The sequence below is a fragment of the Dermacentor variabilis genome, chromosome 3, assembly GCF_050947875.1.
Source record: "Dermacentor variabilis isolate Ectoservices chromosome 3, ASM5094787v1, whole genome shotgun sequence".
Lineage (NCBI taxonomy): Eukaryota > Metazoa > Arthropoda > Arachnida > Ixodida > Ixodidae > Dermacentor > Dermacentor variabilis.
In genome coordinates this window covers 171,702,638-171,719,666 of record NC_134570.1, presented here as the reverse complement: position 1 = coordinate 171,719,666, position 17,029 = coordinate 171,702,638, and the positions used below count along the sequence as shown (strand labels likewise).

The 17,029-nt window shown below is 46.1% G+C and overlaps 1 protein-coding gene across 1 annotated transcript in view; it reads right to left on the bottom strand.

The window, feature by feature from the left end:
* Positions 1-5,845: 5,845 nt before the first annotated feature.
* Positions 5,846-17,029, bottom strand: part of LOC142574324 (uncharacterized) — a 30,784-nt gene continuing 19,600 nt past the window's right edge. The window contains exons 6-7 of the mRNA XM_075683438.1: positions 7,326-7,402; positions 5,846-6,104 (exon numbers count right to left, since the gene is read on the bottom strand). Of these exons, the coding sequence (XP_075539553.1) occupies positions 5,898-6,104; positions 7,326-7,402 (284 nt within the window). The 3' untranslated portion in view covers positions 5,846-5,897. The remainder of the gene's footprint in view (positions 6,105-7,325; positions 7,403-17,029) is intronic.

The following is a 17,029-nucleotide window of genomic DNA, read 5'->3' as shown; positions in this document are numbered from 1 at the left end:
TTGAAAATAAGCTTCTAACATTAGGCATTTTTGTCGATTTCAGCAAAGCATTTGACTGCATTAATCATAACATTCTTTTAGATAAACTTTATGCATACGGTATAAGAGGCAATCCGCTTAAGTTGATAAAGTCATACCTTGAAAAACGGCAGCAATCCGTATTTGTTGATGGTTGTAGCTCCAGTTTTGAGTATATAAGATGCGGAGTACCGCAGGGCAGTATCTTAGGTCCGTTCCTCTTTAACGTATATATAAACGATCTCGTCCATATTTCCAAGGCGGAATTTATAATATATGCCGACGACACTAGTTTATTTTTATCTGGAAACTCATCGAATGAACTCCTCTTTGAAGCGAACGTCATATTGGAAAGCCTCCATAACTGGTCACATGTAAACAGTTTAAAGATTAATCATAATAAAACAAAGGCGGTTATTTTTCGTTCGATAAATCGGAAAGTAACCATATCAATCCCACTGCTTATTGGAGAGTACGCTATCGAAATCGTAAGTAAATATAAATCTCTTGGCGTAATATTTGACGAACATCTTAAATGGGCTGATCACTTCCGTCATCTTTCTTTAAGCTTGTCGAAATCTGTAGGAGCTCTTTCACGAGGTCGCGACTTTTTTCCCGTGAAAGTTAAAAAATTAATATATTATTCAATATTTCACTCTCAAATAAGCTAATGCCATCTTGTGTGGGGAACTGCGGCTCGCGTGCATCTAAACCAACTAATACTTCTGCAAAAAAAGCTATCCGCATAGTTTCTGGCTCAGATTACCTAGATCACACCAGACCACTGTTTATTAAACATGGAATATCTCCCATTCATCATCTAGTGTCATTTACCATTCTTCGCGCCTTGAATAACTTCAGCTTGCCTCGGGCTAAGTTCATAATCCAACTCTCATCGGTGACACAAACGCACACTCATACAAGCACCAGACGCAAAGAGAAATGGCATCTACCCCGACTTCGCACGACGCATGGCTCCCAAATGTTGCATTTCCTGGTTCCGAACACCCTTAACACAAACAAATGGTACACAGAAAATATGAACCTAAACAGAAAAACAATTGTTCAGCAATTTTTTGAGAATGTGGTGGGTTCAAACCCAAATTAGGCTAATAGTGATTTTTTTCCATTGTATAAAAAGAAATGCTGCTATGTATTGTTTGAACTTGATATATTATATCGCAATGTTGAAATGCAATTACGTTTTACTCCTTCTGTTTCTGCTATAACGCTGTATTATGCTTTTTTGTTACTTCTCAGTGCATTGTATATTTGAATTTTTACCTTGTATTGCATTAGGCTTAATTGAAATTCTACATTGTGTTCCTTGATTCGTGATGTATGTCAAATTGTACTTTTTTCCCTTCACTGCTGCCATTTTGTAAACGGGCCCCGGACCCCGTCAAGTTGCTTCAAGGCAGCTTTTTGTCCCCGGCCTTTTTCTCTTGGAGCAATAAAATGAATCTTGAATCTTGAAATTAAATAGACACCTCAGCATTCTTCTCATACATGAGAAGGTGGATGAGGTGAAATGAATAAATGTGTGGTTTTTATTGGCGCAAGGGCCAGGTATGGCCAAAGAGAGCCATGCAAGTGTTAGTGATTTCGCAGTGGAGTTATGAATTCTGTGAAGTTGATGTGACGGGGCAGTAAAGGGGCCTAAAATATAGTCACTGTAAAGTGCGTAAAATGTACGTGTAATAAAATTATGGCGATGACAAATGAAGTGTACTATGAGCATTAAGGTGCATTGCAAAATAATGATACGATATAAAAAATCCACAGGTTTCTAAAATTAACTAGAGCACCATGCCCTCGTTAGAGCCCTTGAGACACAAGGGCCTGGAGGGCATGTGCTATATAAAACAACTATCACAGCAGCATCCTCTGGAGAGAGGATGCGCTACGAATTTATTGGGCCCATAACATGTAGGACAACGTCATTTAAAAAATTGAGGACTGCTTTGGTGTTGAAAAATGGTTCTTTACCAAGAAACATAGCTGGGTGAAGAGGTAGGCAATAACGATATGCAAGAGGAAAATGCTTCGTTCTTTCACGTATGGCATTGCGACACTCCAACAGGACGTGGAGGACGGTCAGCCTCTCACCACATCGACCACAGGTTTGCGGTTATTTTCCAGTAAGCAGAAAATTGTGTGTACCAAATGTGTGCCCTATTCTGAGGCGGCAGAATAGGGCATCTGTTCGCCGTGATTTTGTTAGGAAGGGCCAAAAACCTAGCTGTGGCTTTATAACGTGCAGTTTGTTGTTTATTTCTGCGTTCCACATGCGTTGCCAGCGTTGTCGCAGTTCCTTACGCAAATAAGGCTTCAGATCTGTGACATGGACAGCAACTGTAGAAAGAGTGTTCAATGATGTGAGTGATGTGGCCATTTTGTCAGCCAGTACATTAACCTCTATGGCCAGGTACCCAGCATATTACTACATGTATATGCGATATATAAATACTGCATAAGAGGGAGTAAAGTTCAATGAAAACAGGATTTTTAAGCTTTTGTAATGAAATAACGCTTTTACGAGATTGCCGAGTCTGTGTATACAATTGCTCTGTCAAGTTTTAATTTCTGTATATGTCCTACTGCAGACAGTACTGCATAAGCGTCTGCAGTGAAGATACTTGTTTGCGGGTTCAATAAGTCAGATATGGAAAGAGAGGGACCAACAGCAGCATAAGATACACCAGCATGTGATTTACACGCGTCTGTGTAGAATTCGGAGCAGCTGTACTTCGATTGAAGTTCACGGAAATGCATAGCGATTTCAATGTCAGGTGCGTGTTTTGTGACCTCTACAAAGGATACGTCACAGTCTATCACCTGCCACTCCCAGGGTGGTAATAGTTAGTTGGAGGCATTAGTCGATGTTCGAGAACAGGGACATCCATTTCCGTGCTAAGTTCTCTTGCACGCAGTGAGAAAGGAAGTCTCATGGAGGGTTTATTATGAAAAAGTATTTGACACGTTAAGTCGTTAACAGTTTTGAAACACGGATGTTCTTTGTTGGAGCGCACATTGAGAAAATAGCTAAAGCTGATGTACGTTCTCTGAAAATGTAGTGACCACGCGTCTGACTCTGCATATAGACTTTCCACCGTGCTTGTTCTAAATGCGCCAGTGGCCAGGCGGATACCCAGATGACGAACGGGGTCTCACATTTTTAGCGCACTTGGTGCAGCAGAGTGATATAATACGGCACCATAATCTAACCGTGATCTAACTAGGTTCCTGTAAAGATTCAACAGGCACCTCCTGTCGCTACCCCATGTAGTGTGGGATAGAACTTTAAGCAAGTTCATGGTTTTTAGACATTTTTCGTTAAGATATTTTATGTGTGAAGTGAAAGTGAGCCTGGAGTCGAGAATAACACCTAGAAATTTGTGCTCTTTCTTGAAGGGAATTTGTTGTCCACCCAGTTCTACACAGGGATCAGATACCAGGCCTCTCTTTCTTGTGAAGAGAACACAAGAGCTTTTCTGCGGGTTGATTTAAAATGCATTTTGGTCTGCCCACTTGGACACCTTGTTTAAGCCCAGCTGTACCTGTCTTTCACACACTGTAAGGTTGCGGGATTTGACACCTATCTGTATATCATCTACGTAGACGGAAAAAAAATGGCCCGTAGCAGTGAAGGACGAAGTGTGTTCATTTTAACGATAAAGAGAGTGCAACTGAGTACTCCTCCATGGGGTACACCTGTTTCCTGTATAAAAGGTCGCGACAATACGTTGCCGATTTTCACGCGGAAGCTACGATCCGACAAATAGCGTTCAATTATGTTCAGCATATTTCCTCGGATGCCCATCTCCGACAGGTCTCGCAAGATCCCGTAACGCCATGCCGTGTCATGCGCTTTTTCTATGTCAAGGAATATCGATAGGAAATACTGCCCATGTACAAATGCATCGCGGAGATTTCCTTCAATGCGCACCAGATGATCGGTTGTCGACCGCCCTTCTCTGAAGCCACACTGATAAGGATCGAGCATATTGTTGAGCTCAAGGAAATGTATAAGTCTGCGATTTATCATTTTTTCAAACATCCTACACATACAATTTGTTAGAGCTATCGGACGATAAGTCGTTGCCAAGGAAGGGTCTTTTCCCTGCTTTAGATAAGAACCACAATCGCTTCTTTCCATATGGATGGGAGGTATCCCGAAGCCCAAATAGTGTTGAATAGTGTAAGAAGCGTAACTTGTGCGTCAGTATGTAGGTTTCTGATCATGCCATACATGACTCTGTCAGGTCCTGGTGCTGTTTGCTTTTGCATGTGTTCAAGGCAGCTCTCAACTCGGCAATACCGAAAGGCCGGTTGTACGGTTCATTCTGCCTGGATTTTCGTATGATTGGCTTACGCTCTACTATTTCTTTATGTTTAAGAAAGGATTGGGAATAGTGCGTTGAGCTCGACACTCGCTCAAAATGCTCCCCAAGTGAGTCTGCCTGGTCTTTCAGTGTATCGCCCTGTGTGTTTACCAGAGGGAGTGAATATGTTTGTCGCCCTCTTATCCTATTAACCTTATTCCAGACTTTGGCCTCATCTGTATAGGACTTTATACTCGATAAAAACTTCTCCCAACTTTCTCTTCTAGCCTGTCAGCGGGCTCTCCTGCCTTGGGACTTTACTTTCTTAAATTTAATAAGATTCTCCGCAGTGGGAGAGGCGCGTAGCATGTCCCACGCTTTGTTCTGTTTTTTACGAGCGATCCCACAATCGTCGTTCCACCACGGGACACGCCGTTTGCATGCCAGGCCATTTACTTCTGATATGCATTTTGATGCGGCATCTATTATAAAGCCTGTAAAATACCCAACAGCAGCATCAATTCCTAACGAGGACATGTCCCATGATATACTAGTTAGGGTTCGGAATTTCTCCCAGTCAGCTGTGTCAGTCTTCCACCTTGGAGCGTGTGGTGGATATTCGTCTTCCTTAGGTGATCTTAGCAGTATAGGCAAGTGGTCGCTGCCGTAAGGGTTGTCGGTAACTTCCCATTCAAGTTCAGGCAGTACAGAAGGGGAGACTATGCTAAGAACTATTGAAGAATAGGTTCTGTTTCCAAGAGAGTAATATGTGTGTTCCTTCTTATTCAACAGGCATGCACCAGAAGAAAAAAGGAACTGTTCAACAAGACGTCCTCGCGCATCTATACGAGGGCCGCCCCACAGGTACACTCTAAGCCAAAAAGGACTAAAAAGGGTAGGGGGGTTAGTCTCTTTGGGGAGCAAGTGCATTGCCACAACCATTAGTCCCTGAAGGGCGAAGCATTCGTCCCTTCGAGAGTAACTGCAAAAGCACGAACTGTTCCTCCTGTAGCAGTTGCTCCCAAGGGGACTAACAGATGCTCCTTACACATGCTCCCACAAAGGACTACATGTTCATCCTTCAAGATGCTCCCCCTCAGGCTAACAGTTCGTCCTGTAGGACTAAACATTCATCCCTGTACATACTCCCCACAAGGACTAAGTCTTCATCCTTTCCTATCCTCCCCCTCAGACTAACAATTTGTCTAATAGGACTAATAGTTTATCCTCGCAGATGATCCGGTGGGGAGTACCACTTTCTCCCATAGGACCAACTTTTACACTAGCTTTGCACTGCCAGGGATGAATTGTTCCTCCACTGGGGATTAATGTTTCATCCTCAAACGTTGCATATAGAGCCTTCTCAGTGTCCGCATTGGCTGAGGGTTGCATGCTGCAACTTGGTCAAAACAGTGTCAAAACGGAAAATTGGGGTAGGGGTGTGAAAAATAATTTATTTTTCAAGCATCATAAATGCTATGCAACATTACTGCTTCGGCAAGGTCTGTGCCACACGGACAAGTGGTGTCGCTTTAATGCCACTGCTTACACCAATCAGGCGGCACAGCAGGTCAAAAGTTTTCTGTGCTTTTGCATAAAAAAAATGTCAAAAGTCCAGTACAATGCCATTTGTGTGGCGACAGCTTGTAGTAGGTTGGGCGCCTGGATCTCCAGCGCTTCCAGCTGGACCGTAAACTCTGGCAGCTCCAGAATGTTGCCGCTGTAGGTGACAGTTGGTACAACATGCACCACTTCAGGCTCCTGGAAGAGTGATGCATTGCAAGTGGCCTTAGGAGTAATATTCAGAAAAAGCAATATGTATTCAGAATAAGATACATGACGGGTTCAGGGTTTTTAAATTTTTTTTTCCCAAAATCTGGCAAACATTTTTTTTTCATTCTGCTAATTTCTACCCCAAATATTCTTTTCAGTGAACAAATCTCATCAGATGAACTTTCAATGGCTTTTTGATCAGCTCACTAATGTTATATATGCTGATATGAGCAGTTATAATTTCATAATTTGCACTTGTAAGTTTTACAGTGCCCAGAAAAATGTATTGAGAAGCAGCCTTGCAAGAGTACACTAACACAAACAGAATTGCCACCTATTTGGAAACGTTATGCAAGTACATGGCTGGAACAAACACTGCAGAAAGTGCATCGAACTTGCACAGTTCAGCCACCACAGAAACTTTAGCATAACAAGTGCACAGCCCCATGCTCCCCAGCTGTCTGCATAATTTACTGTCTCCGCTGAATTTATTTTTGAGAGGACGTAAAAAATGTAAACTTTAGTAAAAAGAAGTAATGATTGCTAAGGCAACAGGGGCTGACGAGTGGTCTCGAATTTGCTAGGAGCCTTTTGTATCAGGCACACTCAGTTTATACGGATTCATAGGTGCCCATGAATTGCTTTCTTAGTGCTCAGATTGTTTTAGAGATGCTTTTCTGCTCTAAATAAATGCTGCAAAAATTTTCTGCACTTTCACATCAATCGCATAGGCACCTTAGGTATAGTCATGTTGCTTTTTCAAATCAAGGCATTTTCTAAAATGAGTGATTTATAATAAGCATAAAATGCGTACTTTATGCCTATTCCACAGTTTAGGAAATGCCCTATTAATGAGACATCAAGACATCTCGTTAAAATAATGAATGCAAAAGTTGCTTCCCCTTGCACTGCTGTTTATTTCATGTATCTATTTTGCTGCTGCTGTGGGAATATGCATATCCTGAACTTCAGAACAGGCATAAAATAGGCCTTTTATGCTTATAATAAATTACTGGGTTTAGAAAATGCCTGGCATTTGAAATATCGGACACATGGCTATACCTAAGGTGCCTATTCTATGCTCATACACCATTATCAACCTTGATAGCCTGTTTACATACAAAGGTACAACCGGACATGGCAAAACCATTGCACCTTACAGCAGCTGTGAGCATTCTAATGTGTTCCTAAAAGAATGAAAGAACTCACGCGACTGCACACAAACGCCTCAACCCGTTCCTTCACCAGGCTGGGCAGCACAAATATGGCCGCGGTGAGCATCAAGTCTGAAAAATAACAAGGTGGTAAAAAGAAAGATTAATAAATACGGCAAATATGAAAGATGAACTAGCCTCTTGCCGCATACTGAAGTCGAACATCCTGCTTGCTCTCTTTTGTTTGCATTATATACTATATGCACAGCAGTTTGTATCCCCTAACTTTGAATATACAAAACCTAAAACTCTAGTAGCCACAGGCTTTTGTTCATTCTGCTCTTTAATAATGGTGGTAACCACAAGCAGGGGTGCCGATGCTGAGATATAGTGTTTGCCCCCTGCCTCAAGCTTGGGAAGCATGCACATGACTAAGTCACTAAGCACCGTTGCCACAGTTGCAGGCACACTACACGCTTTTAATGGATCATAACCAAAACATTCTGTGCTGCTGAGTCCTTGTGCAGGACCACTACGTGCATGTCTCTTGTAGAAACGGAAGCAGCTGATTGTCACTACACTGATGCGTGGTCAGGAGTACAGCACGTATGAAAAAACCTTACTGCACAGACACTCTCAAGGCATACGCGTACACATTGTTCTCTCGCCAATGACAGCATGAGCTTAGTAGGAAACGCACTGCACACAGCTCATTAAAAATATTTCACTCTAGGTGACAGCAGGTGCTGCATTTCCATGAAATAGCACTGGTTTTCACTCAGTAGCAGATTGCTATACGGTCATTTCATACAAAACATCCGAGGCACCTAAAGCGACCATCAGCGATTTTCTTGAAAAAATTGGGCTAGATGGCTATTGTGTGCATAAGGTTTCACCAAAGTATTTTAGTTGCAAAAAATGTTTTGAACATGTGAGCGCTGAGATCTCCGCAAGGAAGCAAAAGTTGGTTGCAAGTACATATGTTTTAATCAGGTCCGAAACTAGGTGCAATAGCAAATTTTATTTTAGACCATTGTATTGGCATCCTTCTTTCATATGACGTCATAATTGAATGCATTTTACAATTTTCCATGTTTATTTGGCTCAGTAAAATGCAATAAAAGTAGCATTTTCTTAACTTTTTTCAATAAACTGCGTTATTTTTTCAGCTACTATAATTTTTCTCCCTTTGTGCCTGTTGCTATAGTGTATGCTAAATATAATTTGGAATTATTAATAAATATATCTTTTAAAAAGAATACCTCCAAAGTTGGCAGGAAATGAATTTTATGCAATATTCAAGCCAAATTTAAGCATTAAGGCTCTCCTGATAAAAGCATGTCAGATAGCTCAATATACGCACCAAGCTCTTAGCTTGAGATTCAGAAATTTTCGTTCGAGTATATTTTGCCTGAAGCAAGAAAACAATATTTGAAGTCGACATCCAACATCACCAGCAGGCACTCTGTACATGCCGCTGCTCTCGTCGTCTGCGCGTTGTCTGCTCTTTTCCTTGTCATCTGCCGCCCAGCAGACTACGGCTAGTATATGGGGTGATCGTTTTTCAGTTTTATGGAATTTTTCAAAAATCCCGTGTTGCAGATACCACTATTCTAGTCCTTGGGCTAAATTATTCAGAGCTGGACATGCACCAAAAATCAAAAAACCATCTTCAACAAATTTACGAGCGCTCACTAATGAACTTCCTAATTAGTTAATGTACGGCACATATTGATTGTCAGACCTATTCATTTAGAATGAATTTCCAGAATGACACCGATGTCAAAATACTTCCCAAAGTATGGGATGAAATAGTTACTCTTGTACTTCAATGCATAAAAGCATTTTGTTAAAGAAAAGTAAGCGGACCAACAGTGAATCTTTACGGAGAGTTTGATGGCGCATATCGAAACTGGTGGCATTCTGGAAATTCATTCAAAGTGGATATGCCTGTCAATCTCACCAGCTACATTGTGTAAATTTCAATACGTATTTCAATTAGGAAATTGATTAGCAAACATTTGTTATTTTGTTGAATATGTGTTTCGATTTTTGATGCAAGTAATGTTCACCCCTCTGAACAATTCAGCTCAAGGACTAGAATTATGGTATCTGCAGTAGCCAATTTATAAAGGTTAAATAAAACTGAAAAATGATCACCCCGTATGCTAGCTGTTGAGTGCTGGGTGGCAGATGAAGAGAAGAGCAGACGACAACACACAGACGACGACAGAAGTGGCATGTACACAGTGCCTGCTAGTGATATTGGTTGTTGACTTCAAAAATTGTTTCCTCGCTTCAGACAAAATTTACTCAACCGAAAATTACTGAATCTCAAGCTAAGAGGTCGGTGCGTATATTGAGATATTTGAAATATCTTGATCTGGAGTGTCTCAATGCTTAAATTTGGCCTGAATATCACAAGAAATTAAATTTCTTGCCAACTTTGCAGGTATTTTTCAGAAAAATGATGATGATGTGTGTGGTTTAGTGGCGCAAGGGCCAGATATGGCCAAAGAGCGCCAAGACAGTGTTAGTGATTTCGCGGTGGAATGATGGGTCCTGTGAAGGAGATGTCACTTGGCTGTAAAGTGGCCTAAAAGTAGTCGCTGTAAATTGCGTAAAATCTACGTGCTATAAAATTATGGCGATGACTAATGATGAATGCTATGAACACCAGAATGTATTGGGAAAAATGATCCAATGTACAAAATATGTGAGATGCTAAAATTTTCTAAGAGCACTACTGCCTCGCCAGAGCCCTTGAACCCAAGGGACGAGAGGCATGTGCTATACGAAACAACTATCACAGCGCTATCCTCTATAGAGAGGAGGCGCTACGAACGTATGGACTAATTACATGTAATAAAACATCTTTCAGGAAACCTAGGACAGCGCTGGTATCAAAGAGCGGTTCTGCACCGAGTAACATAACAGGATGAAGGGGGATGTGCTGCCGGTATGCTAAGGGAAAATCTTTCTTTCTTTCATATTCGGCTTCCCGACACTCCAGCAGGACGTGGAGGACGGTCAGCCTCTCCCCGCATCTACCACAGGTTGGAGGCTCGTTTCCAGTGAGTAAAAAGTTATGCGTGCCAAATGTGTGTCCTATTCTTAGACGACAGAATAGGACATCTGTCCGGCGTGATTTTGTTACAGGAGGCCAGAAACCTAATTGTGGCTTTATTACATGCAACTTATTATTTGTTTCCAGGTCCCACAAGCGTTGTCAGTAGTTTCGCAGTTTCCTTCTTAAGAAAGGTTTCAGGTCTAGGACAGGGACTGCAGCGGTAGAATTAACAGTGTGTGATGCAATTGATGTGGCCATCTGGTCCGCTAGAAAGTTACCCTGGATGCCCCTATGGCCACGCACCCAGCATATAATCACATGCTGGTTAGATACATATGCTTTACATAAGACGGAATAGAGTTCAATTATTATAGGATTTTTGTGCTTACAGAACGACATCAAAGACTTCACAACACTAAGGGAGTCCGTATATATAACTCATTTTTTGAGTTTTGATTTCCTTATATGCTTCACGGTCGACAATATTGCGTCGGCCTCAGCCGTGAAGATACTAGTTTCCGGATGCAGTAAATCGGATTCCGAGAAGGATGGACCGACGGCTGCATATGACACCCCCTGGCATGACTTCGATGCGTCTGTGTAAAACTCCGTGCAGGAGTGTTTGTATTGCAGTTCCCGGAAATGCATCTGGATTTCAATCTCTGGAGCGTGTTTTGTAACCTGCATGAAATATATATCGGACTCTATCATCTGCCATTCCGAAGGAGGTAGCAGCTTAGCTGGAGGCATTAGGCGGAGCTCGAGGAGTGGGACATGCATTTCATCACTAAGCTCCCTCACACGCAGCGAGAAAGGCTGTCTTACGGGGGGACGATTGCGAAAGAGTGTAGCATATGTCATGTCATTAACGGTATTAAAACAGGGATGTTCAGGATTTGAGTGGACTTTCAGAAAATATGTTTGGCTGATGTATGTTCTCTGGATATGAAGTGACCACTCATTCGATTCTGCATATTGACGCATGTACTTATCTTTATCGGGCGACCACGTTTCGCCACCTAACAAATGTAATCGCACAGCGCGGGATGCGCCTGCATGTATCCGAAGTTTCTGAAAAGTTATCGATGCTTCTATCCGGCTGTCTGTTGTCGCCGAACCCTGTCTTATCTGATTTCATCGCGTGACGCGAATGGTGTAGAACTTTGTGGAAGGCACGCGGGTCCGAACGATTAGTCTGGAACATTCGACGACTGCAGTATAAAAGCCGACGCGCTTGACCCGCTGGTCAGATTTTCGACGATCGCCGACTGTGTTCGCCGCTATCGTTGTGCTTTAAGTGTACCCTATTTCGTGGGCACAGGTTCGCCCAATAAAAGCTAGTTTTGTCTTTCACAGTACTGCTACTGTGTTATTCAGCGTCACCACCACGTGACATCTGGTGGAGGTGCTTTTGGTCCATGTACCGGACGCCCCCGACAAGCCGTGATCCATGCCCGGACCGTAAAGAGAGCACCAACGTAGTCGCGGACCATCAAGTAAGCCGTCGTCTACAACAGCTGCCCCCGGAGCACGGACTTCTACCTGAGAAGACCAAGAAGATTGTGGCCAAGACAGCCACAATGGCTGCCCCAGTCTCACCCATCGTACTTCAACGACCCAGAGAGCCCCCTACCTTCCGTGGAACTACGTCGGAGGATCCTGAAACCTGGCTCGAAACCTTCGAAAGGATCTCGACCTTCAATCACTGGACCTCTGAAGATAAGCTACGATACGTGTACTTCTCCTTGGAAGATGCCGCGAGGACTTGGTTCGAGAACCGGGAGTCCACCCTAGCAACATGGGACCTGTTCCGCAGTAACTTCCTGAGGACGTTCACGAGCGTTGTCCGAAAAGAAAGGGCCGAAGTTCTGCTGGAAACCCGAGGCCAACTACCTAATGAGACCATCGCTATCTTCACAGAAGAGATGACCCGACTTTTCCGGCACGCCGACCCGGAAATGTCCGAAGAGAAAAAAGTGCGTTTCTTGATGCGAGGCGTAAAGCAAGAACTTTTCGCCGGACTAATCCGAAACCCACCGAAGACCGTAGCCGAGTTCCTGACAGAGGCTACGACGATTGAGAAAATGTTAGAAATGCGCACTAGGCAATATAACCGCCAAGTGCTCACGCCTCAGTGCGCCATCCAAGCGCTGGGCTCCGTTTATCTCCAAGAGACCATAAGGGCCATTGTGCGCGAAGAACTCCGCAAGGTCTTGAATTCGTCGCAACCTCAAGTAGCCTCGATTGCTGACATCGTGAAAGATGAGGTTCAGCGATCACTGGGAGCTCCTGAGGTGCAACCTGAATTACCGCAGCCCCAGCCAGAAGCGATGACCTACGCCGCCGTCGCACGCCGTCAAGGGCCCCCGCCGCGACCGCTCCAGGGCCCTGTCACGCCGCAGTTCCGTCGTCCGCCGCCGCCGCCAGCACGACCACCCGTCGCCCAGCGCACCTACGCGAGGAAGACGAACATTTGGCGCACCCCCACCACCGCCCGCTCTGCTACCACTGCGGCGAAGCCGGCCACGTCTACCGACGATGCCCATACCGGGAGATGGGACTGCGAGGTTTCGCCGTCAACGCTCCGCGCCCGCAGCAAGGTGAACGCCCTCGCGATATCGCCGACTACCTTGCCGCTACTCAGTGGAGCTCTCGACGACCGTCGCGTTCACCATCACCAGGCCGCTACCTGTCGCCGCAGCGCCGAGCATACACTGGCCCAGCCCGGGGCCGATCCGTAAGTCCATATCCGGAAAACTAAAAGCAGCAACCGATGGAGGTGCGGTTGCTGTTCGTCGAACTGACGAAGATCCTCCGCCGCCAACGAAGACGCCGAAGACGCCGAAGAAACTACCTCAACGACATACCGACACGCCGCCGTCCCGACGAAGTGTGAAAGCAAAGAATACGACGACGAAAGACGACCTGACGACGTCCCATATCAGCCACAGGTCAACGCGATACAGCCGTGATCCGACGCCACGACCTAACTGTAACGCAAGACAAAAAACCACCGACCTCGACGTGCTTCTAGACGGCCACGCAGTTACCGCCTTAGTGGACACAGGGGCTGATTACTCCGTCATGAGTGGACACATCGCCGCCCAGTTGAAGAAGATTAAGACTGCATGGGAAGGCCCTCAAATTCGGACCGCTGGAGGACACCTGATTACGCCGACTGGAATCTGCACGGCAAGAATTACCGTTCATAACCGGACTTACCCTGCCACCTTCGTTATCCTCCAACAGTGTTCACGCGACGTCATTTTCGGCATGGACTTCCTAAACCAACACGGCGCAGTCATCGACTTGAAGTCGAAGTCGATAACCCTGTCTGAAGATCAAGCGATACCGCCGGAGAGCTCTCGTAGTCATCATGCCTTAAGCGTGCTCGAAAGTCAAGTCAGCATCCCGCCTCGCTCCAGTATTGTCATTTCCGTCGGCACAAAAACACCTGCCGACGTAGAAGGCGCCATCGAGGGTGACCAACGTCTACTGCTAGACCGTGAAATTTGCGTCGCAAGAGGGATCGCTCGACTCCACGGAGGGAAAACGGAAGTGATGCTAACCAACTTCAGCCAAGAGTTCAAGCACATCAGCAAGGGCACGACAATCGCGCACATCGAGGAAATTGTGGAAACGAGCAATGCCTTAGTCCTCACAGATTCTGCCGCATCTACCCCGCCGACCATAGTCCCCGAACCAGACTTCGACGTAAATCCAAGTCTCCCCATAAGCAAGCAGCAAGAGCTCAGAAGTCTTCTCCGACGATACAAGGACTGCTTTTCGACTTCATTAAAGATTCGACAAACACCAGTTGCAAAGCATCGCATAATAACCAAAGAGTGCGCTCAACCACTCCGCCAGAGCCCTTACAAAGTTTCGACGCGAGAACGTGAAGTTATTAGGCAACAAGTCGACGAAATGCTCCGCGACGACATCATCCAGCCGTCGAAAAGCCCGTGGGCATCCCCTGTGGTCCTGGTAAAGAAAAAGGACGGAACCCTGCGTTTCTGCGTCAATTACCGTCGTCTGAACAAGATCACGAAAAGGACGTATACCACCTCCCACGAATAGACGACGCATTGGATCGGCTCTACAACGCTAAATACTTCTCGTCGATGGATCTCAAGTCTGGCTACTGGCAAATAGAAGTCGACGAAAGAGATCGCGAAAAGACCGCCTTCATCACCCCAGACGGCCTCTACGAGTTCAAGGTTATGCCATTCGGACTGTGCTCGGCGCCTGCAACGTTCCAGCGCGTCATGGACACGGTTTTAGCAGGATTGAAGTGGCAGACCTGTCTCGTTTACTTGGATGACGTCGTCGTCTTCGCCGGAAATTTTGACGATCACCTTAGGCGGCTTGCAACAGTACTAGAGGCCATCAAATCAACAGGGCTCACTCTGAAGCCAGAAAAGTGCCGCTTCGCTTACGACGAGCTTCTGTTCCTAGGCCACGTCATCAGCAAATCCGGAGTACGCCCCGACCCGCAGAAAACAGCTGCCATCGCAACGTTCCCGCAGCCCATTGACAAGAAGGCAGTGAGTAGATTCCTTGGCATGTGTGCCTACTACAGGCGCTTTGTCAAGGACTTTTCACGCATCGCTGAGCCGCTAACGCAACTAACCAAATCTGATGCCGAGTTCAAATGGCAAACGGCGCAGGCCGACGCATTTCAAGAATTAAACGACGCATGCAGTCACCGCCGGTACTCGCACATTTCGACGAAGACGCCGATACCGAAATCCACACTGACGCCAGTAGCCTAGGCCTCGGTGCCGTCCTAGTCCAGAAGAAAGACGGACATGAACGGGTGATATCTTATGCTAGCCGGTCGCTGTCAAAAGCGGAAGGCAATTATTCTACGACTGAAAAGGAATGCCTCGCCATCATTTGGGCTACAGCGAAATTCCGCCCATACCTATATGGCAGGCCATTCCAAGTCGTCAGCGACCATCACGCGTTGTGTTGGCTAGCTAACTTAAAGGACCCTTCAGGACGGCTGGCGAGGTGGAGCCTCAGACTGCAAGAATATGACGTCACGGTGATCTACAAGTCCGGACGAAAACACTCGGACGCCGACGGCCTATCACGCGCCCCCATCGATCCCCCGCCGGAAGACGACGAGGATGACGACGCCTTCCTCGGAATAATAAGCGCAGAAGACTTCACTAAACAGCAACGCGCAGATCCGGAGTTAAAAGGCCTCGTCGAGTATTTGGAAGGGAACACCGACGTAGTACCTAGGGCATTTAAGCGCGGATGATCTTCGTTCACATTACAAAACAACCTGCTCGTAAAGAAGAACTTCTCACCAGTCCGCGCCAGCTTCCTTCTTGTTGTTCCGTCAGCGCTGCGTCCAGAAGTAGTGTACGCTCTACATGATGATCCAACCGCTGGGCACCTCGGATTCTCCCGAACGCTGTCGAGGATACAGGAAAGGTATTACTGGCCGCGTCTGACCGCCGACGTCGCTCGTTACGTCAAGACATGTCGAGACTGTCAGCGACGCAAGACACCACCGACAAGGCCAGCAGGATTACTACAGCCGATCAAACCTCCTTACCGACCATTGTTGGGACCGTTTCCGGCGTCATCATCCGGAAATAAGTGGATCGTCGTGGCGACGGACTATCTCACCCGCTTTGCTGAAACTAAAGCTCTACCGAAGGGCTGCGCAGCCGAAGTGGCGAAATTTTTCGTCGAGAACATCCTTCTGCGACATGGTGCCCCAGAAGTCCTCATCACCGACAGAGGAACAGCGTTTACAGCAGAGCTCACCCAAGCAATTCTGCAGTACAGCCATACAAGCCACAGGAGGACAACTGCCTATCACCCGCAGACGAATGGTCTCACGGAGCGCCTGAACAAGACCCTAGCCGACATGCTAGCAATGTACGTCGACGTCGAGCACAAGACGTGGGACGCGGTCCTGCCGTACGTAACCTTTGCTTACAACACGGCGGTGCAAGAAACACAGATCACGCCGTTTAAGCTGGTTTACGGCAGGAACCCGACGACGACGCTCGACGCCATGCTGCCGCACGTCACGGACGAAGAGAATCTTGACGTCGCGACCTTTCTACAGCGCGCCGAAGAAGCCCGACAACTCGCCCGCCTACGGATCAAGAACCAGCAGCGTATCGACAGCCGACACTACAACCTCCGATGACGCTTCGTCGAATACCAGCCCGGTGACCGTGTTTGGGTTTGGACCCCTATACGCCGACGAGGACTGAGCGAGAAGCTTTTGCGTCGCTATTTCGGACCGTACAAGATCATCCGACGTGTTGGGGCACTGGACTATGAGGTCCTGCCAGACGGCATTTCGCTATCACAGCGGCGCCGCTCACGACCTGAAATAGTCCACGTTGTGCGACTCAAGCCGTACTACCAGCGATAATGAACTTTGGGACTTCGCGTAACTGACCTTTGGACTTTGTTTCTTTTCGTTGTTTTGTTACTTATGTTTTATAAGTGTCCTTTTGTGTTTCGCTCTCTTATATTTGTAGCATCGGGACGATGCTTTTTAAGAGGGGGGTATTGACGCGTGTACTTATCTTTATCGGGCGACCACGTTTCGCCACCTAACAAATGTAATCGCACAGCGCGGCATGCGCCTGCATGTATCCGAAGTTTCTGGAAAGTTGTCGATGCTTCTATCCGGCTGTCTGTTGTCGCCGAAC